General features: G+C 53.9%; 3 protein-coding genes across 3 annotated transcripts in view; all 3 read right to left on the reverse strand.

Annotated features, from left to right (window-relative positions):
• Plxna3 (plexin A3) overlaps positions 1 to 3795 on the reverse strand; it is an 18198-nt gene extending 14403 nt beyond the window's left edge. The window contains exons 1-3 of the mRNA XM_013035322.1: positions 3656 to 3795; positions 1208 to 1830; positions 286 to 825 (exon numbers count right to left, since the gene is read on the reverse strand). Of these exons, the coding sequence (XP_012890776.1) occupies positions 286 to 825; positions 1208 to 1804 (1137 nt within the window). The 5' untranslated portion in view covers positions 1805 to 1830; positions 3656 to 3795. The remainder of the gene's footprint in view (positions 1 to 285; positions 826 to 1207; positions 1831 to 3655) is intronic.
• Positions 3796 to 6041: 2246 nt separating this feature from the next.
• On the reverse strand, positions 6042 to 13043 carry Fam50a (family with sequence similarity 50, member A). The gene is made up of 13 exons (XM_013035412.1): positions 12855 to 13043; positions 11002 to 11086; positions 10802 to 10901; positions 10193 to 10338; positions 9007 to 9083; positions 8813 to 8879; positions 8555 to 8616; positions 8315 to 8391; positions 7906 to 7960; positions 7678 to 7726; positions 7523 to 7593; positions 7273 to 7383; positions 6042 to 6232 (listed from the first exon to the last, which is right to left on the reverse strand). The coding sequence occupies exons 1-13, from the start codon at positions 12963 to 12965 to the stop codon at positions 6224 to 6226; spliced, it is 1020 nt and encodes a 339-aa protein (XP_012890866.1). The 5' UTR covers positions 12966 to 13043; the 3' UTR covers positions 6042 to 6223.
• A 792-nt stretch (positions 13044 to 13835) lies between these two features.
• Positions 13836 to 20545, reverse strand: Gdi1 (GDP dissociation inhibitor 1). The gene is made up of 11 exons (XM_013035384.1): positions 20396 to 20545; positions 19187 to 19294; positions 18952 to 19051; positions 18656 to 18790; positions 17791 to 17989; positions 17400 to 17531; positions 16330 to 16429; positions 15653 to 15824; positions 15037 to 15181; positions 14826 to 14880; positions 13836 to 14745 (listed from the first exon to the last, which is right to left on the reverse strand). Exons 1-11 carry the CDS (start codon positions 20438 to 20440, stop codon positions 14593 to 14595), a joined length of 1344 nt encoding a protein of 447 aa, XP_012890838.1. The 5' UTR covers positions 20441 to 20545; the 3' UTR covers positions 13836 to 14592.
• Between the last annotated feature and the right edge of the window lie 244 nt (positions 20546 to 20789).

The raw sequence follows: 20789 nt of genomic DNA on the forward strand, positions 1-20789 counted from the left end.
AAGTGGTAGAGCGCTCGCCTTGAGCTGAAGAGCTGAGGGACAGCGCCCAGGCCCAGAGTTCAAGCCCCACGGCCGCCAAAAAAAAAAAGACATTAAGAAGAGAGGGAAAGAGATAGTGTGGAAGTCCTGAGAAGAGGAAAACGAGCATTAGGATGGACTTGCCACTCTCATGGCTTTGCTAAGCCCCAAATTAGATGTCCACCTGAGGAAAGGGGCATAGGGCCAGCAGAGCTGCCAAGCTCTAGCGGGAGGCAGGGGAGAGTGTGGGGTGGGCAAGGGGCTCACGGTGTTGATGCACGGCAGCTCCTTGTTCAGCAGCCAGGGCAGGGCCAACGTGCCCTCCCCACGATAGCAGGACTGGATGCGGCGGCGGATATGGGCATTGATGTTGCTGAGGGTAAAGAGGCAGAGGATGGTCTGCCGAGGTGGGCTAGCCCGGTTCTTCTGACCCTGGGAGAAGATGGTGAAAAGGACATCTTCGTCGGCCGGCACACCCAGGGCCTGGGCCAGCAGCAGGCCAGGCTTGGCCAGATGGGCGCTTTGCACTAAGCGGTACTCCACGCCACGCCAGGAGCAGCCAATGGGGAACTCTACATATGAGTAGAACTCTGAGTCCCCTGCGCACATGCGCACAATCTTGGATGTGAAGAATTTCTCGCCTGCTGTGTCTAGGAGGGTCTGCTGGGTGTCCAGCTGCAGCGTCAGGAAGTACACAAAGGAGGCGCTGACAAAGCCATATATGTAGTAGATGTCAAAAGCAGGGTACAAGGACAGTGTGTCTGAGGGGATCTTGATCTGAGAGGACACGAACTCATCTTGGTACACCTAGGGGAGCAGGGTGAAGTACAAAGGGGATGAAGCCAGGGGTCCCCTCCCCACCCACCTTTACCACCCAACCCTGCTGCAACAAGCTGCTGCAGTAGGAGCTGCCCGCTGGGCCCCTGCCCTGCCTGGACAAGCGAGGCCAGCAAGACCCCGAGCAAGGTGACCGGCTTCCCTGCAGCCAGGGCTCCCCTCAGCTAGACTCTACCCAACCCAGCCTCTACCCAATGTGAGCATCTGGCTCACATCTCCCTGACAGTCAAGGGCCAAAAGTGAGCTTCACACCAGGGGTCTCCTGAGATGTGGATCCAGGAGCGAGGGACTAAGCAGGGGCTGGGCTGGGCGGCAGGGAGAAGGACTGAACGGATGGGCATGGCTCACCCACCAGACTGAACATGTCTGCACTATCCTCATCGCCGATGAGCTTGCGGGAGCTCAGGGTGGGGAAGTACTCGGACTTGCCATCCACGGCAGTACCGACAAACAGCTTGCTGGGTCCCTGGCTCTGCTCCACAATGACACCAGCCATAGAGTCAGACTCCTGGGCCCCAGACAGGTAGTGCTCCTTGCGGTGGTGGGGTTCGCCCAACTTAAAGAGATCATCTAGACGGAGGAACTGACAAATGCCCTGCCAGATGCTGCCACAGGCCACCAGGCGACGGGCTGCGTAGTCTATGAGCAGCAGCTTGTTGACGTTGTCCACGGGCACCAGGTGGTGGGCGCACACACGCATGCTGGGGGGCGGGTAGCAGCGAGCGTTATCCTCAACAGGTCCCGTGACATGGGCCCGCAGCTCAGTCAAATTCGGTGCCAGCTTGAAGACCCGGTTCACGGCACCCACAAACACCTCCCCAGTCACTCGGTGCACGGCCAGGTGGGTGAGCGTAGTATCTGTCACCACAAAGGCACGGAAGGGCCTGCTGCTGCCCAGCCCCCCACCCACAGTGAGGAAGAGCAGCGGGAGGAGGCAGACAGCGGGCATGGCCAGCAGCTGAGCCAGGGACAGGCCTGAGGAGAGACAGCAACTGGGAGTTAGAGGCCCCAGGCTCGAGCTGTCTGCCCTCCTCCCACCCTCCTTGGCCTACAGCCCCTGGCAGGCTGGGCTTCATGCCACAGGGGGCCAGGGCCATTCACCCAACGCCACAACAGAGCCGCAGATGGTGACCGGGGCTAGGGGGGAGGAGAGGCCTCTGGCAAGCTCAGGCAGGCTTGGGGGCTATCAATCATCTCCCCAGCCCTTAGCACTGGAGAGGGGCCACACCCAAGGGGGCAGCAGAGTCAGATGCTTGGAGAGACAGGGCGAGAGGCCCTCCCAGAACTAAGACCTGAATGCCCCATCCCAGAGCTGAGGGCCGCCAGTCCTCCAGGAGAGCAGCCAGAGGGAAGCCCCAGGCCGCACTCAGCCCATGCCCGAGCTGGAGAAAGGGAAAGGGAAAGGCAGGGAGAACAATCACAAGCCAGGGGAGAGAGTGAGGATGCCCCCCCCCAGTGCTACCACCACCAGGAACCCTGTGCTGGGGAATCAAGGCCTGAGACTGGCTTTAATGCCACCACAGTTCCCAATCCTGGTCTGAGGCGCTTCCTTCCTCCGAGAGTCTTGGGTCTGTCCAGGGCTGCTGTCTGACCATCCCAGCTGCAACACAAAGCTGAAATGCACCTTCCACCACCCCCTCATCTCTGCTCCAGACAGACATAAGTCAAGCTTCGCACAGCCAGACAGATGCCCAGGCTGGCCTACGGAGCTCTCCATGCAGATTCAGAGGCTGTTAGGGAAGGAGAGGGGAATGGGGGGAGGGCACTCCACCATCGAGAGTCTCAAGAACTGGTGTTTGGGAAGCAACACTCCCAAATACAGTGGAAACCTTGGGGATACGGGGTAGGGGCCACAGGCATTGAGCCAGGGCTGGCACTTTGCCCCCAGGCCACACCCAGGCAGCCTCGGGCTGCAAAGACAGCGGAGCACGGTTGCGGCAACCAATGGGACGGAGCTCAGTGCCACCCTCTTGGTGTCCAAGCCCCAAGGAAAACAGGAGGTACTCAGCCGTGGGGTGTGGGGGCATGTGGGAAACCAAAGGAGGAAGCAAAGAGAAAGGAAAACAAGCGTTCGCTAGGACAGGGAGCCAGCCCAGCTGGAAAGCAAAGTTTCCGATCAGATTGATCATGTCTCTGGGGCTCTTTTGTCAGGTCTGCATCCTTGGCCCCTTAATGCAACAGCCAGAGAAGAAAGGAAGGCCAAAGAAACGAGCGAGCGCGGCATCCTGCTCTCACCTCCTTCACCGCCTGCTGGAGCACACATCAAGGAAGGGGCCAGGGAAAGGTTCGGAGGGAGACCTGGAGAGGCAGGGTTTGCACCCCCAAAGCCCAACCCAGCCCCCACTACCAAGTGGGGACCTCGGACATCAGAGGCACACCCAGCCCCGGTGCTCCATCCCTGCCAGCAGAGAGCGAGCATGTCGGTGGAGAAAGCCCCACAGAGCCACGTACGTCCAAAGCCCACTCCTCAATGCTGGCCCCCAATGCGGGCCCAGCTCGCCCTGCCCCCCACCAGGGGCACCCCCTTAGCAGACCCCGGAGACATTAGTGGATGGAGGTGTTCCAGCAATGCTGGTAGGCGCTGCTGCTCCTCTACAAAGGGTCCTATCCGGCGAGGGTCCTGGCTCCGCTCGGCCGTCCCTACTCGCTCAGGGCACAGAGGGTCTGGGAGGCCGGCGCTGAAGGGGCAGCGACGGGGCCTGACCCCTGAAAGGCAGAACTGGACCCCCAGGCTGCCTGAGCCCCGGCCATCACCGAGCAGGTTGCCCCTGCCCGGGCAGCAGGAGTGGCAGCCACCTACCTGTCCCTCCGCCACGGCCGGCTCCCGGGTGACCGTCCCGCCGGCCACGTGGACGCGCCCCCGTGCCCCACACTGGCCCCACTCGCGCGCCCCCGTTGCCTTGCCCCGCGTGCCGCGCGCCCCGCAGCCGCCACCGCCCACACACTGGGCTGGCCCGCGACCATCGGGCCTTTTAAACCCGGACCGTACCACCGCGCCCGGCGGGGGCGCCCAGGGAAGGCCTGCTGGGGGCGTCCGAGCAGCAGGGCGCGTGGAGGAGCGAGCCATTCTTCCCAGGGTTGGGAAGCCCAGTACACAGCGCTGGTCCGCCATGGGCCGCCAAGGAGCCCGCCCTGCAAACTGACCCCCTTCGCTCAATGGCCGCGTCCGCGGTGGCGCGCCTCCCCGACACCCCGCAGCTCCCGCCCGCCCGCTGCCTCGGGCCACACCGGGAACCCGCACTCGTCTGCGCCACACCTCCAGGCGACCCGGGGCGTGCGCCCGCTCTGCCCCGGCTCTTGGAGGCTCTTGGAGACGCGCTCGGGGCCACCTGCTGCGGGTGCGCGGTCTCCCTTGTCCAGGGCTGTGCACACCCACGCCAGCGAAGGACTCCCCATCCTCGTTCTCCAGTCTACCCGGACAAAACACTCAGGGCCTGAGGCTAATAACAAGTAAATACCTCGCGATTCACACCCAGATCCTTCTCCTGAGGGCCAGCCACTGAACCCTGACTCCCAAGGAGTTTATTCCTTTGCTGTCTTTTTTCTCTTTAAGCAGCTTCATTGAGATATAAATCACCCATTATACCTTACTCATTTAGTGTATACATACAAATCAGTGCCTTGTAGTATATATATAACGGCACAACCATTCCTACTACTTAATCCCAGAACAATTTTTTTATCATCCCCAAAAGAAACCCAGTACCAGTTAGTGAATCACTCTCCATTCCCCCTCCTGCTCCCCCCAGAGCCCAGATCAACACTTCTTTCTATGGAGTTACCTATCTGAACATCTCAAATAAATGGAACTGTTCTCTGTGTGTGTGTGTGTGTGTGTGTGTGTATGTGTGTGTGATGTCTGTTATTTCATTTAATGTCTTCAGGTTTACCCAGTACCTTGTAACATGAATCGAGACTTCATTTTGCGTGCTAATAATATTCTATTACATGGATCTACCACATTTTATTTTTCTGTTCATCAATTGGTGAAGATTTGGATTGTTTTCACCTTCTGGTTGTGTACAATGCGGCTAGAAACAATTGTGGGCAAATTTGTTGTTGTTTGTGTGTGTGTGTGTGTGTTTATGTATGTATGCTAGTACTGAGACTTGAACTCAAGAGCCTCCACCCACAGCCTGGGATATTTTCTATCAAGCCTGGTCCACTACCACGAGAGCCAGACTTCCATTTCTGGCTTTTTGCTGGTTATTTAGAGTCTCTTAGATTTGTCAGTCAGGACGACTGGGACCTGAGATCCTCAGATCTCAGCCTCTTGAGTAGCTAGGATTATAGATGTGAGCCACCTGCATCTGGCTTTTTTTTCCCTTCTTGACAGCATCTCATACATAGCCTAGGCTGGCTTCAAACTATTGATCCTGCTGCCTCGGGGTTTTTTTTGTTTTGTTTTGTCTTTTTTTTTTTTTTTTGCGGTTGTGGGGCCTGGGCACTGTCCCTCAGCTCTTCAGCTCAAGGCTAGTGCTCTACCACTTGAGCCACAGCCCCACTTCCAGCTTTTTCTGTTTATGTGGTGCTGAGGAATGGAGGGCCTCATGCGTGCAAGGGAAGCACTCTACCACTGAGCCAGTTTCTTTTTTTTGTCGGTCGTGGGGCTTGAACTCTGGGCCTGGGCGCTGTCCCTGTGCTCTTCAGCTCAAGGCGAGCGCTCTACCAGTTGAGCCACAGCACCACTTCCGGCTTTGTTTTTCTTTTTGCTTATGTGGTGCTGAGGAATCGAACCCAGGGCCTCTGGCATGCAAGGCAAACGCTCTACCACTGAGCCACCTTCCCAGCCATTTATGGTTATTTTTTGAAAGTAGGAATGATGAATCTTCTAAGTTTTATCTTTTTCAAGTGTTTGGGGTCTGGCATTTCCAAATGAATTTTAGGGTAAGTCTGAAATTTTGCTTTGGATTGTTCATTGCTATAGGAATATAATTGATTTTTTGGTGCCAGTACAGGGGCTGGGATTAATGCCTGATGTTCTCACTTGGCTTAGCTGTGCTCACGGCTGGATTACGGGCGTGAGTTATGGGCATCTGGCTGGCATCTGGCTGCCTCCTCACACTTGTAATCCTCCTGCCTTAACCTCCTGAGTGGGCACCACCATGCCCAATAAAATAATTTTATGTGAATGTTATCGCAATGAAAAAGTTTGTAAATAAAACACTTTCTCACAATGCAGATACTACAGCTCTGACATAGACTTTATTGTAAAAGAAAAAGGCAGTAATAGCAACACCAGGTACCAGGATATGGACAACTTTCATCTTCAAAGCTGTGGCACAATCCCAGGGGAACTAGGCACCTGTAGTCCTGGAAACATGGGATTGTGCAGGGTAGAGCTGAGACCATGCCTCCTCGTGGATGCTCACCGGATCTGGTTGGAGGACAAGGGGGAGGTACAGAGAACAAGGAACATAAGGCAGAAAGTAAACAGGAGCTATCTGACATGTCACTTTGGGCTTTATTTATTTAACTTCCTTTAAAGGTCTGAGACCATGACTCAAAATCAGTACCTGATGCTTCTGTTCATTGGCTAGAAGTCTACCAACTGAGCCATACCTACCAGCCTCTCTTTTTTTTTTTTTCTTTTGGGTCTGGTCGTGGAGCCTGAACTCTGGGCCTGGGCGCTGTCCCTCAGCTCTTCAGCTCAAGGCTAGCGCTCTACCAGTTGAGCCACTGCGCCACTTTCGGCTTTTTTCTTTTTGCTTATGTGGTGCTGAGGAATCGAACCCAGGGCCTCATGCATGCAAGGCAAGCGCTCTACCACTGAGCCACCTTCCCAGCCCTCCCCCGCTATTTTTATTTTTATTTGGATTGTTCATTGTTCATCGTGGGGCTTGAACTCTGGGCTTGGGTGCTGTCCCTTCACTCTTCAGCTCAAGGAGAGTGCTCTACCGCTTGAGCCACAGCGCCACTTCCGGTTTTCTAGTGGTTTATTGGAGATAAAAGTCTCATGGACTTTCCTGCCCGGGCTGGCTTTGAACCGTGATCCTCAGTTCTCAGCCTCCTGAGTAGCTAGGATGACAGGCGTGAGCCACCGGTGCCCCGCTTTATTTGGATTTTTGTTAGTTCATTGGAGATTAGGAGTCGAATGCATTTACTTTCATACTCAGCTGGCTCTGAGCCATAAGCCTCTGATCTCAGCCTCCTGAGTACCTGGGATTATGGGTGTAAGGTTGGCTGGTTCTTTATCTTTTTTTCTTCCTCTAAGACAGAGTCTCTCTAGTTAGCCCAGGCTGGCTTCAAACTTGCAATCCTCTTGCGTCAGCCTCCTACAGTTCTGGTTCTTTTGCAGGAAAAGGCGCTCACCCCACTGAGAAGCAGATTCAGTCTTGCCCTCCACCACGAGCTACCCAGGGCAGTACTGGGACCCCTCAGAGGGGCCTCCTGAGGCTCACTTCCCTGCCAGCTCACCGTGTACTTGTCCCACTTCTTCTCAGGGTCATAGGGCTCCCAACGGCTGGCAGGAAAGATGTGCTTGTTCTTCTCGTACCAGCTCCTCAACACCACTTTGCCTGCGTGTGACTAAGGAATGGAGAAGATTTTGAGGTCAACCTCAAAAATCTCAGGTTCCTTCCTGAGCTTCGTCTTCCCCAGGCTAAGGACACCTGCTCTACCAGACTCAAGGCACCTTTCTCTGCCCAGTGCCCTGGCATCACCGTACCTCATCCTTCTCCACAGTGGCATCGCTGAGCAGTCGCACATCATCATGAACATCAAAGTTAAAGAGTGGTCCTGCAGGAGAGAGCAAGGTTATGCTATCTCCCCACATACTGGGCCCCACCTGTTGTGGGCGGGATCTGAGCTAGATGCACTCACCACTCTTTCCTCGGGCCTTAGTGACGATGAAGTCATAGAAGCTGTGATGCTAGAACATGAGGGCAGGAAGTCAGCTTCATGGCTCACCTCAGCCTCTCTCACTGTCTGTACCCCACCCTGCCCTCTATGACCAGCAGCCCTGGGAGAGCACAGAATCGTGTGGGACCTCTCCTTCAGACGCGCAGGGGTGCGGCACCCACTGTGTGACCCAGGGCCACCAGGACTCACATGGGGGATGATTAAGTCCTCCTTGATGTACATGAGCTGCTCCACCCCTGCTGACCTGAGGGAGAAACACAGGAGGGTATGGCCAACCAGAGCATCCCCAGGCAGTCACGGAGCAAGGGGCTGGGAGGAGGCAGCCAGAATACTGTGAGGGAGGCTCTTTGGCTCAGTGAGCCTAGGACGGGGCTCCAGTGTCCTCCACCTTTGGGCCACAGCTCCAAGGCAGGACGCTCCCACCTACGCTCTAGAGCAGGAAGGAAGAAAAAGGCATGTGACTGACTCTCCTCTCTGGGGAGCACAGGGCCCAGCATGCCACCTTCCCAGTTGGGAAGCAGTCCTCTTGGGTGTCGGATCACCTGGCTGAAGCCATGGGTTGTGCGCATTTGCACACACAGGCTCACATCCCCCTTACCTGAGCTCACTGAAGTCTTTCCGCAGGATCTCAAGTGCCTTTTGCAGGAACTGCTGCATGGTGTTCCCCTTCTTCATCTATTGGTGGAGGGAGGGGGAAGGAAGACAAAAACCTGAAGCCCCCTCGACCAGCCAGGGGCCTGGAGGCTCGCATCCTCCCTGCTGTGCTCAGGACCCCAGCGGCTTCCAAAGGCATGATTGTCACTTCCACCAAACCCAAGGGAGGTCTGCCACTGCCTACCTTCACTGTCCGCCGGTGCCCAGAGCCATCCCAGTAACTGAAGGTGATTTCGATTTCCTCACCTACAAAGCAGAGTTGCCTGTTGGGCTCCAGATCCAGGCACCACCCCCGCCAACCTCCCTGGTCCAGCTTCCACAGGCTCCAGCACGTAGCCAAGGGGATTGGTAGCAGAAGGACCACTTGGGCCTCAACCTTGTTCTCTTCCTGCCCCAGGACCCCAGGAGTAGGCCATTCTTGTCTATCACTGCCAGCACTCACTCTTGATTTTCTCCTGCTTGGCTTCCCACTCCTGTCGCAGCTCTTCCCGGAGCCGATTCTCTTCTTCCTAGGAAGAGAGAAAGCAGGTGAAGCAGTGAGGCTCAGGGTTGCCCCCCACTTCCTGAGCCAGAGCCTCATTCATGGCCAAGGACCAGGTCAGATCAATATCAGAGCCTGAGCCAGGCAGCCTTTACCTCCCGGTCTCGGTCAGGCAGGAAGCTTGTGTCCACATCTGGGTTCTTCCCCAATTTCCTTTTCTTGGTGGTGATCTCTGGAGCAAAAGAAGCAAAGAATGTCAGCATTATTCTCAAAGTGGTTTTGATCTCAAGGACCCCCTTACAAGGGTCTCTCGGACCCTTAGGTGCCTAGAGCATGCTTTGAGAAATGCTGACCTAGAAGACAAGCACAAATTTTCAAAAAGGGTCCCACTATGGGGTTACTAAAATGAAATCTCCAGAGAGGAGGAACAATCCCAAGAAGCCTCGCATGACAGCATATTCCCTGCATTTCACAGCAAGGACCTGTCTTAAACCAGTGACACACAGTGAAGTTGACAGGCTTTCTTCTAGGCCTGTGCAGTCCAAAATAGCGGCCTCATAGTGATATCCTTCTCTGTATAACGTACGTAAGGTAATAGTAAACAAAATTGTAGCTCCTGCTGCACACAGCCCCTAGCACTAGACCTGAACCTAGCTCAACAAGCTGCAATGGTAGTGTTTTTTATACAGCTGGGTTAAATACAATGTAGAAATTTATGGTGAACTAACCAGGCACCTGTAATCGTGGCTACTCAGGAGGCTGAGATCTGAGGACCACGGATCGAAACCAGCCCAGGCAGGAAAGTCCATGAGACTCTTATCTCCAATTAACCACCAAAAAAGCCAGAAGTGGAGCTGTGGCTCAAGGGGTAGAGTGCCAGAGTGCCAGCCTTGAGCAGAAAAAAAGCCAAGCAAGAGCACAAGGCCTTGAGTTCAAGCTCCTGTACCAGCACACACAAAATAAAAATTAAAATGTATGGTGAACTATAGCCCCTATGGCAAGAGGGAAACATTTCTATTACTTCAGAAAGTTCAAGCCGCCAAACCTGGTCCAGACTACCCCAATCCAGCCTACACGACACATCCAGGGGCGGCTTCCAGACCTTTCTAGTCACCAGCCTCACTGCAACAACCTCTCACACAGATGGTTCCTATGCAGGAGCTGTAGGGTATGCTCTAAATTTGTGACATCCCGTTCGATACTTGAGGGGAAGCCCACTGGTATCCTTTCAAGAAGGATACAGTCTAGGTCCCCTGTGCTCCTCTCCTGCTCCACAGTGAAGATACTTGTGCCTTTTACAGCCAAAAGTCCTGGTGAAGCTGTGGTGGGCAAGGCCCTCACCTTCCCTTTCCAGCTCCTCCTCATATAAGGCCATCTCTTCTTCTTCTTCGCCTCCCTCCTCTTCTTCCTCCAACGTGAAAGACAGGCTAGAGATCTTCCGCTTGGCCTCCTTCTTGCGCTCCTTCTCTCGAAGCTTCTCTAGCTTCCTACCAAAGTATGGGGAGCCATGAAACCCCATACCTCCAGCCTAAAGTCCCTTCGCTGACCCAGGGCCACCTCTGGGTTCAGTATGGAGCCCACCCAGCACAGGTTGGATCCCTCCAGCACCTCAGAGGAATCCTGCCTTGAGTCCCTTCCAGCTAATAGGGAGAGTGCTGACCACCACACAACACACACAGAGGGCCACAGGAGGAATGGAAGAAAGAAAACAGAGGCTGTGAAGGAACTTGGTGGAAGGAAAGGACACAGAGGGATACAAAGAAGGATTAGAAGAGGAAAGTGAGGAAACTAGTATAGACCCAAACAAATGCTACACCTGTTCCCAGAGTAGAAATGGTGCTCCCCCATCCCCATGGAGAAGTCTAGTCTGCCCCTCCCCTAGGAGTTCCCAAGATGGAGCTGAATCTTGAGGAGAGGGGCTGCCACTGAGAGGCAAAGGAGAGAACCCACAGCTGCAGCTCCTTCGACTGCTCCTTCTTCGCTAGCTGCTTCTCCCGCTCCTTCACGAGTGCTTCCTGTTTGGCCTTCATGTCATTTAGGGTCACAAGACCTGTGAAGCAAGAAGACATGGAGGGAAGGATTGGACAACTAGGGCCAGCAAATGAGCATCCTCTGGGCATGAGAGAGGCTGGCATGTGCGCCCTGCTCACCCACGGTGCTAGACTTGAGCTCCGCCTCCACAGCATCATAGTGTGCAGAAAACTTCTTGTCAATGTTGGATTTCATTATGTTCTCCTGTAGGGGAGGGAGCATGCCAGTGAGGGCCACCCCACTGTGGAAATGACGGACGGCTGGGAACCTAGCTTCTAGTCCTGGATCTGACAGCAGGCATGCTATGGTGTAATCTTGGAAAAGATATGCCCCATGTCCCTCTCTCCTTTGTAGGTAGAAGGGTCCATGAGGTTGGCAGCTGGTGGGGGAGGGCACTTCCAGTGCCAACACAGCCAGATGGGGTCATTCCCCATGCGTCCCTGAACTGCTCTAGCCCCTTCATGCTCTAGCTTGGGCTCAGAGCTCCCTCAGTGCATTACAACCATTAGTCCTACTTAAGTCTGGCCTTTTGTTTTAGGTGCCAGTCTGGGGCTTGAACTCATGGTCTGGGCAATGTCCCTAAGCTCTTTTTGCTCAAGGCTAGTGTTCTGCTATTAAGCCACAGCTCTACTTTCAGCTTTTGGATGGTTAATTAGAGATAAGAGTCTCTCAGACTTTCCTGCCTCTGCTCGCTTCGAAGAGTGATCCTCAGATCTCAGCCTCCTAAGTAGCAAGGATTACAGGTAGGAGCCACTAGCACCTCACAGCTGTAGACTTTTTCATACCAAGCCTTTAAAGTTGAAGCTTCTGAAACCCAAGATGGGTGGGTGGAGGAGGTCAGGAGAGGACAAAAGAGAAAAGAATGACTGAAGGGTCCAGTCCTTCATATGTGATTTTCCTTCTTCTGGCTTCAGGTGTTGCCAACAGCTTCCTAGGAGCTCTCCTCCTCAGACTAGCCATATTATGTATAGGTCCTTCTCTCACTGAGGTCTCTAAACCAAGTGACCAGAAGATAAAAAAAACCTTCAACTTGCCAGAAACTCTCCACTTTCAATGGGGCCAGAGCTAGAAGACTTTGTGTCAAGCATAAAACAAATCGGTGTCTCATGTCTGTAATCTTAACTCCTCAAGAGGCTGAGATCTGAGGATCTCAGTTCAAAGCCAGCCCAGGCAGGAAAGTCTGAGAGACTCTTATCTCCAATGAACCCCAAGAAAACCAGAAGTGATGCTGGTCAAAGTGGTTGAGCGCTAGCCTTGAGCTGAAGAACTCAGGGGCAGCATCCAGGCCTGGAGTTCAAGTCCCATGACCTACCCCCGCCCCTCCAAAAAAAAAAAAAAAGTAACCTGAGAGCTCGTTTCTTGGGCCTGGCTACCCACTTATCTGAGGTGAGGTAGGGGCCTGCTGCGCCCTGAAGCCCCAAACCTCTGGTGTGTTCATGTTCATGCTGAGGGCTCCTTGGTCCTGCATCACTCAGCCACTGTCATCAGCTCATCCCTAGAGCACTGGACAGCCTCGCGCCTACCTTGGTGAACGCACAAAGGGTTACCCCTGGCTTCCTGTGGTATGTACTGGACACAGGTGGAGGTCTGGCTCTGAGGGCCGGAAACCTGAACCCAGGCAGCTGAGTACTGATGAAGGGCGCCAGGAGGCCTGTCCGGTTCTAGTGCCACCAATAAAACAGAGCCTTCTCCTGGAGAACTTTTATAGCTGTCTCACACTCTGATAGGTAGGGTCCAACTCTGGACCCATTTTCCAGATGAGACTGGTCGGCTAGCTTCTGTCACCTACTGGAGGTCTACAGGCAAGCGTCCCGCTCCTGACGCCGGCCCCGCCCACCAAGCTCTCCTAGCCTGTCGCCTGGGCACTGCTACAACTAAATCTCGCGGTACCACCAGGGGGCTCGCGCGGCGCCACTAGGGGGCCCGCGCCGCACGCATGCCTGATCTGATGCTCCTGGGCCCCGGACCGCACCTCTGCAATCCGCTGCTTCATCTGCTCCATCTGCTCCCTCTGCTTCTCCCGCTTCTTCATCAGGTGCATGGCGCGACCCGCCTCGCTCGCGGCGCCCTTGTACTGAGCCATGGCGGCAGCTCCGGAGACTGTGACAGCGGCCTGTGTTGAGTCTTGGTGGTGGCAGCCCTTAAGTCAGCTGATGCGTGACGTCTGCCACCGGGAAATGCGCGGCCCCGCCTCAAGCCCTCCTACTAGCACGTGACTGGAACACGTGATTCCTATAGCCTGAGAAGTTGGCAAGCTCCTCCTGCCTTTTTTTTTTTGGTATGCCTGTCCTGGGGCTTGAATTCAGGACCTGGGCGCTGTCCCTCAGCAAAAGGCCAGCGCTTTGCCACTTAAGCCACAGTGCCACTTCCGGCTTTTTGCTGGTTAATTGGAGTCAAAATTCTCAGATTTTCCTGCTGAGTTGGTTTGAAACTCCGATCTTCAGATCTCAGCCTTCTGAGTAGATAGTATTACTACAGGCATGAGCCACTGGCGCCCTGCCCTGCCCTGCCCTGCCTCGCCTCCTGATACAAGTCTATGCCCTAGGCTTCCTGCACTTCTGCTCCCTGATGTTAAAATTAACCCTTATCCTAAGTGGATGCACCAGCACCCCTCCTTTATGGTTTTAAGGCTGGCCAATTATTTTTTGTTTTTGAAGTAGAGTCTCCCCATGTAGCTCAGGCTGGCCCTCAATTCACAATCCTCCTGCATAACCCCCTCCCACCAGTGTTGGGATGGCAATGACACACTGCCACACACTGATGCCTCCTATTGACCCAGAGGCTAATTGTGCAAACACACACACAGACCAGTTGTTGGTCCTCTTACTTTCCTTGCATTGACCTGAGGATGTAGTCCTGATTGATGCCAGTGGCTAAGCCAGACCCCCCCAGCACAGGGAACCAAGGCCTTGCCAAGCACCTAATTTTTAGGAAATGAATCTAAAGATCCAGATTCAGGTTTCAAACAGTTTTATTGAGAGGTTTTGTTTCCTGTGAAACACACTAGAGTTTGGGGAAGGAGACACAGTCACTTTGCAAGATAAGGGTTTCCCACCACTATAAAGGAAAGGCATGGGGCAGGGCACGTGGGTCTGGGTCCATTTTCCCACCTCCTTCTGCTTTGCTCACATTTTTTTAGCAAGTACCAGAGAACACAAACACTAAGACAAGGAATAAAAACAGAAAGATCAACCTCCAAGGGGCCACACCTAAACCTCCCCTTTCCTAGGCTTGGCCAAGGCTGGAAGGGGATAGGGTAGCTCATTCCAACAGCCCCCAGGCTGCACCAGAAGGCTTCGGGCTCAGACAGGGCAGGCCAGTTAATAAATTAGAATAAATTAGGGGAAGGAATGCAATTTTGTGCTGGGAGGGCCCCTTCTCTCCCAACACGCAAGAGTTGGTGGGGGGGAGGCAGGGAGCATCTCCAAAGGCCACTACAGTGGGGGTAAGAGCAGTGCAGGCAGAAGTCAGCGTTTCCTCCACGTCCTTCCCAAACAGAGCAGAAGAATGGGGGAGGGGGAGGGAGACATACGCAAGGAGAGGAATCCTCTTTTCCTAGGATAAGGAAGGGCCAAGAAAGAGGATGCTATCCAACTCCCATCTCCCAAACCATCGCTAAGGTTAAAGATTTGGTCAGTGAATCAATGAGGTGGGTGATGGGCATGTGGTGGGGGAAGCAGAGGATGCTGGGGCAGGGGAGGGCGGGGCAATCACTGGTCAGCTTCTCCAAAGACATCATTCTGTTTGCGCTTCATATTCTCAAAGTCGAAGGCCGAGCCAGCCATGCGTTTGTAGATGTCTTTGATGTCATTGCAGGTTGTCTCAAAGTGTGTAGTGGCATCATAGGAGCACGAGCAGAACACCTGCAAACAGCCCAGGGTGAGTCAGGGGACCAAGTCCCTGGGTGGGCAGCCAGAGCCAGGGCTGGGGATAGGCTTCTTACCTGGCTCTCCGAACCATCATCAATGGGCTCATACAAGTCACTGATTGCCACAAACCTGAGGGGGCAGACAAAGGGGAGGGGAATGGAGAAGACTCATCACAGGCCCTTGCCCTTCCTGGTCTCCACACCTACCATTGAGGCTCCCCTCTCTCACTGCCCTTCTCCCCCTCCTCTCTCCCCTCTTCAGCCCCAGGTTCAGCCCAGCTCTCACTTCTGATCAATGGGCTCCAACAGCTCCAATGCTGGCTCAACCTCCTTTTCTGGCTCTGCAGTCTCCACTGTGGTGCTGGCAATGGCAATGTACTTGCCCTGGGCAGCCACGTTGTGTGCGTAGGAGATCATGCACACGTAGATGTCTGGCCAGAGAAAACAGCTACATGTAAAGAAGGGTCCTAGGGGCTGGATATGATTCTGGCCCACTGGCCCCTCCCCAGAGCCACAGAGTATCAAAGCTGTCACTTTCATGGAGTGTTATGGGTCAAGCCATCCTATCCCTAGGGATTGTCACAGTAACTGCAACTTGTTTCCTTACAAGATGGCACAGGAAGCCCCAAAGCTGATAGGGCGAACACAACCACCCTGAAGAGTGATGGACTGGAACTGGGAATGTGGCTTAGTGGTAGTGCTTGCCTAGCATGCTATGAAGCCCTGGGTTCCATTCCTCAGTATCACATAAACAGAAGAAGCCCGAAGTGGTGCTGTGGCTCAAGTGGTAAAGTGCTAGCCCTGAGCACAGAGAAGCTCTGGGAGAGCACCCAGGCTTGAGTTCAAACCCCAGGACTGGCAAAAAAAAACAAACAGGTAAGTTATGTTCTGGTCTGGCCTACCTGACTTCCTGTTAACCTGGTTCTGAGGGATGATGATTTGGCAGGAATTGGCATCATTGGTGTTCTTGATGGGGTGGCTGAGGATACAGATGATGCGGATCACCTGGCCAGCTTTCCGCACACGGTCTGGGATATAGCTGGGGTCACAGATCAGCTGCTTGCAGCGGGCCATCTGTGAAGGCACCACAAACCTTGTTCTTGTTGGATCACTCCTTGCCCTGGGTGGCAGTAGGTCTGACCCACAAGGAGAACAGGTAGTGTTCCTCTGTGCTGTCACCACTGCTGCTCCTATAATACATGGCCCTTCTCTGCAGCCCCAGCACTTTTTTTTGCTGGAGCTATGAGCAATAATGCTTTGGGATTTTGTTTGTTTTAAAGACAATATTTACTATGTATCCTAACTGGCCTCTAACTCACAATACTCCTTGCGTCAGCCTAGGCTCAGTCACATTATTTTCTTGATGATAGACATAGCATGGGGCTTTTGAGAAGTACATCCTGCCAAGAGGAAAGGCTATGCAGACTTCCTTTGGAATATCTAGTTCTCCACTCTGAGGTCCTTGGGGCTGAACATCAGCAGACACAGCAGCCTTCAGGCTCCTTGGGAACAGAGTCACAAAGCAGGTGACCAAACTCTTCCCCAAGCACAGTAACATCACTGCACATGGAAGGCTTACCTCTCCCTCAGACTTCACGCCTACCACCTTGCCATTCTCCATGATGATGTCATCCACAGGTTTGTTCAGCATGTATGTTCCCCCATAGATGGCACTCAATCTGTAGGAAGAGGATAGCAGAATCCCACTCCCAAGAACAACAGGGACCAATTCCACTGCACCCTACCCACCCACCACTGAGGTATAAAAAAGACTGCCCCACCCGGACGCTGGTGGCTTACAACTGTAATCCTAACTACTCAGGAGCCTGAAATGTGAAGATCCTGATTCAAAGCCAGCCTGGGTGGGAAAGCCCATGAAACGTTAATCTCTAATTACCCAACAGAAAACTGGAAGTGGTGCTGTGGCTTCAAGTGCTAGAGCAGTAGCCTTAAGCACAAATAGGCTCAGGGACAGTATCCAGGCCCAGTGCGTTCAAGCCCCACAACCACCACCACCAACAACCAAAAAGAAGCAGGAGGAAGTCAGAAAATCCAGTAGTTCATCCCAGATTTCTCACTGCTATAAACTCAGGAGCCATCTCCAGCTTCTTTGGAGCTTCTACCCAGAATATTCTGCAAAGGGTTAGTGAGGGTAGCATGAAGGAACAATTCCACAAGAAATGGCCCAATGGCTCAGTGGTAGAGCACTCGCCTTGTATGCTTAAGGCCCTGGGTTCGATTCCTCAGCACCACATAAGCAAAAAAAAAGCCGGAAGTGGCGCTGTGGCTCAAGTGGTAGAGCGCTAGCCTTGAGCTGAAGAGCTGAGGGACAGCACCCAGGCCCAGAGTTCAGGCCCCACGACTGGACCCAAAAAAAAAAAAAAAAAAGAAAAAGAAAAAAAAAGAAATGGCCCAGTGCTAGTGCTTCCAGAAGCTGAGCAAGCCATGTCTATGGAGAACTGTCTTTGACTCTGCACTTCAACACACTAGGGTTGTGCCCCGCCCCCCCATCACCCAGGAATGAGGAGCAGGAAATGAAGATCACAAATACCAAGTATGAAACACTACAGGAATGCTCAAAGAGCCCATTTCCATTTTCGGCCTTAGTCCTAAGTAATCATGTCAACTGAAACAAAAGTTTGTCTTCACCTGGCAAAGCCCTGGGGAAGCTCACCCAGGCCATAGAGTGGGTATAAATATGGGCTCTTGCCATATCGGGCCAATGACTCGCTGTACAACTTGATGCGGTTGATAGTCTCAAGACAGGGCTGATCCAAGTAGCTGGAGGATAGGAATCAGGGAAGAGGCTCAGCAGCAGCATCTGTACACACCCTAACCCAGGCAGCTGCGCAGCCTTCCCACCCCCCACACGGGCTGGGAAAGATGTGGAGTGAATGCAGGGAAGGATGGAAAGGCAACGTGTGAGCCTGCAGTGAACACAAGGTACATGCAGGGGGGAGAGCAGGTGCTGCAGGCAGGTGTGGGGAGGGCAGGGTGTGGGAGAGGCAAGTGGGTTCCCGCCACACCAGCTTCCCCTCACTCATCAGTGCGGTAGAGTGCCAATGCATGGCCAGTGAAGTCGATGACATCCTGGCCCAGGTCAAACTTCCGGTAGACATCACGCATGCTGGTAGTCTGGGGGTCAACACCTTCAAAGGTCTTGGGGTCATTCTCATCAAAGTTTGCCACAAATACCAGGAACTTGCGGAAGCGTCGTTTTTCAAACATGCCCATCAGATCTGTAGAGGGAATCATAAGACTCTGCACCACTTGACAAACCCCCACCGGGGCAGTCTAAGGAAGAAGGCGCCATGGGGCTGGGAAGGTGGCTCAGTGGTAGAGCGCTTGCCTTGCATGCATGAGGCCCTGGGTTCAATTCCTCAGCACTACATACACAGAAAAAAGCCGGAAGCGGCACTGTGGCTCAAGTGGTAGAGTGCTAGCCTTGAGCTGAAGAGCTGAGGGACAGTTCCTAGGCCCAGAGTTCAGCCCCCACAACCAACAAAAAAAAAAAAAAGAGGGCGCCCTAGCTCCTACCTGAGCTCTTCACCTGACCTGAGGTTAATCTCTCTACTGTTCTTTGCCTCACTTTACCCATCTGCATAAAGAGAGGATTGGGCAGGACAAAGTTCTCCCAGCTCTACCACTTGGAGATGTTTCGAGATAAAGGGGAACCTTTGCCAAAAGCTGACATTTTTTAAAAAAGGATTCCACCCGCTTCCCCGCTCCCCCACCCCCGCCCCACCAGTGTTGCCTCTACTTGTAGATTTGCTTGCTGGCAACCTGCTGTGCCAACCAAGAACAATAGAGGAACTGCAAAGCAAGTGGCCTGTGGTAACTACACGTGCAGAATGTGACCTTGGGCAAAGGGAAGTTTGGCTCTGGCTCAGAGGGCCCATACTCACTAGAAGCCAAGGCCTCAGTCTCAGTGGATGGCACTTTGTAGATCTTGCCTCCCTTGTAGACAAAGCTGCCCTCAACCACCTTGAAGTCCAAGTAGCGAGTCACTTCTGTGTACAGTAGCATCTTTACCAGCTGCCCTGTGGGAGGATGGGGAGTGGGGAGAAGCAACATCAACATGGCTCCCTCTGGCAGCTCTCACTGATCTGACTGCCCCTGCTCTGGAGCCTGCCTTCCTTTGGTCCTCCCAGCCCCGCCCCCCCTTCTCTCCCCACTCCAATATCTCCTTTATCTTCCTCACCATTGGCCATGAGGAATTTGGGGATCAGGTCAACATTCCAGTCTCGACCCCGGCCCATGGCCTCAGGGGGCCCCTCCAGCAACTGGAAACGCTTATAAAGCTGTAAACAGAAGGGAAGAAAAAGAGAAAAACCTCGAGGACTACCCTTCCTACATTCCTGTTGAGAACTTGAGGAGCTGCTCTGACCCATGCCCCTGTGAGAGGCTGAGCGTGGGCCTTGAATAGGCAGTCTTACCTCCTCCAGAGGTGTGATGGAGGAGCTCTCTCCCCCATAGTAGGGGTTGCGGTCCATGTGCAGCACCTTCTTTCCGTTCACAGACATGATGCCTGACAGGATGCATTCCTGGGGGAGGAGTGACATTTGTGCTGTTAACTCCCTCCTGCCCATGTTCCTATCAGTAGCTTTGATTTGTTGCTCACCACAAACCAGCCAAATGGACGGCTCTTTCAACACAACCCCACCCGGTTCACTACTGAAATTAGGAGAAATAAATCACTTCCTCTGAGCACAATCTCTTTTATAATGCTGCTGAGCAAAGAGGTGAAGAGAAGAGAAGCAATGGAAGCTCTGAGGGAGAGAAAACACGCAGCAGACACAAGCACAGTCTTCTAGCATCAAGCTGCAAGAAAGTCATCTACTTAGAGGAGCACAAAAAGACAGATAAACGACAGGCAGCCAAGGGTAAAGACCCATCCCCACCTCAAAGGGCAAGTGAAAGGGAAGTGATGATTAGGTCAGTCCTTGAAATCTCAGGCCCCACCCTGGGCTGCTTTTCAAAGGGCAGGAGCTCCTGGCTGTGCCTTCTGGGCCATATTCATGGGAAAAGTGTCTGGGTCCAGCATGAGGGAGATGAATCTCAGGGGAGCAAGCCAAAATGGGGGTTGGAAAAAAAGAGAAAGATAAACAACCCGTACAGTAACTGTCACTAACTCAAGGACAAAGGCTGCAGATACTATTCAGCCTGAGGTCTCCATAGGAAACCTGGGTGGGGGAGTAGGAATGTGGTTACTGTTGCAGCTTCTGGAACATTCTCTGGGTGCCTGCCCCCCCTCCCCCCAGAGAGGCAAGATGAAGGCCAACCCAGGCAAGGCCCTCAACCCCCGTGGCTTCAGACCTCATCCCCACCGAGATGAACACAAGATGGAAGGGGATGATGGGAGGGGATGTCAAGCAGCTGATGGGTGGGGGCTAGGTGGGCGGGGTCTGGGGGCTTCGAGTCGAGTGGGGGGTGAGTTTTCTCGTCCAACAGGCCAAGGTAAGAAGGACGGGAAGGGGTTTGGAAGAGAGCGGCCTGCGACGGACCCTATTCAGGGACATGGTAGCGGAAACCCGAATGGAACATAGCAATAATGGGGAAGATGGGTCCCGCGGCCGAGGTCCGCACGGCCGTCGGAGGTGGAGAGGGCGTGATGTGCTGAGAAGAGCGCTTAAGGTTTCACTTACAGTAAGGCCGGTCCCCAACACGATCACATCGTATTCCTCGTCCATGGTCAGGCTTCGGTGCCAGTGTCCGTGTCAGTGCCAGCGCCCGCTCGGCTCCTCCTCCTCCTTTACCACAGCTGCCGTTACCGACTCCGCCGCCGCCGCACTGAACCAAAGATGGCGGCGCCGGGCCGTCACCGGACCCCTCCGCCGCGTCAAAGAGTCCCGTCCTCTCCCCGCGACCAGTCCCTCCTCACAGGGGCCACAGCTTTCCCTCTTTGTTTCCTAAAAGGACTACTAGCGTCTGGCTCCCAGCACTAGGTCAGTTATGCCGGCGATGCCACTCGCTGAGGGTCCAGACAGGTGTGGGGCGGGGCGGATTGGTGGTCAGTGCTGCGCCCCATGAGGGATCCTT

The sequence above is a fragment of the Dipodomys ordii genome, unplaced genomic scaffold (genome assembly GCF_000151885.1).
Source record: "Dipodomys ordii isolate 6190 unplaced genomic scaffold, Dord_2.0 Scaffold209, whole genome shotgun sequence".
In the NCBI taxonomy this organism is placed as follows: domain Eukaryota; kingdom Metazoa; phylum Chordata; class Mammalia; order Rodentia; family Heteromyidae; genus Dipodomys; species Dipodomys ordii.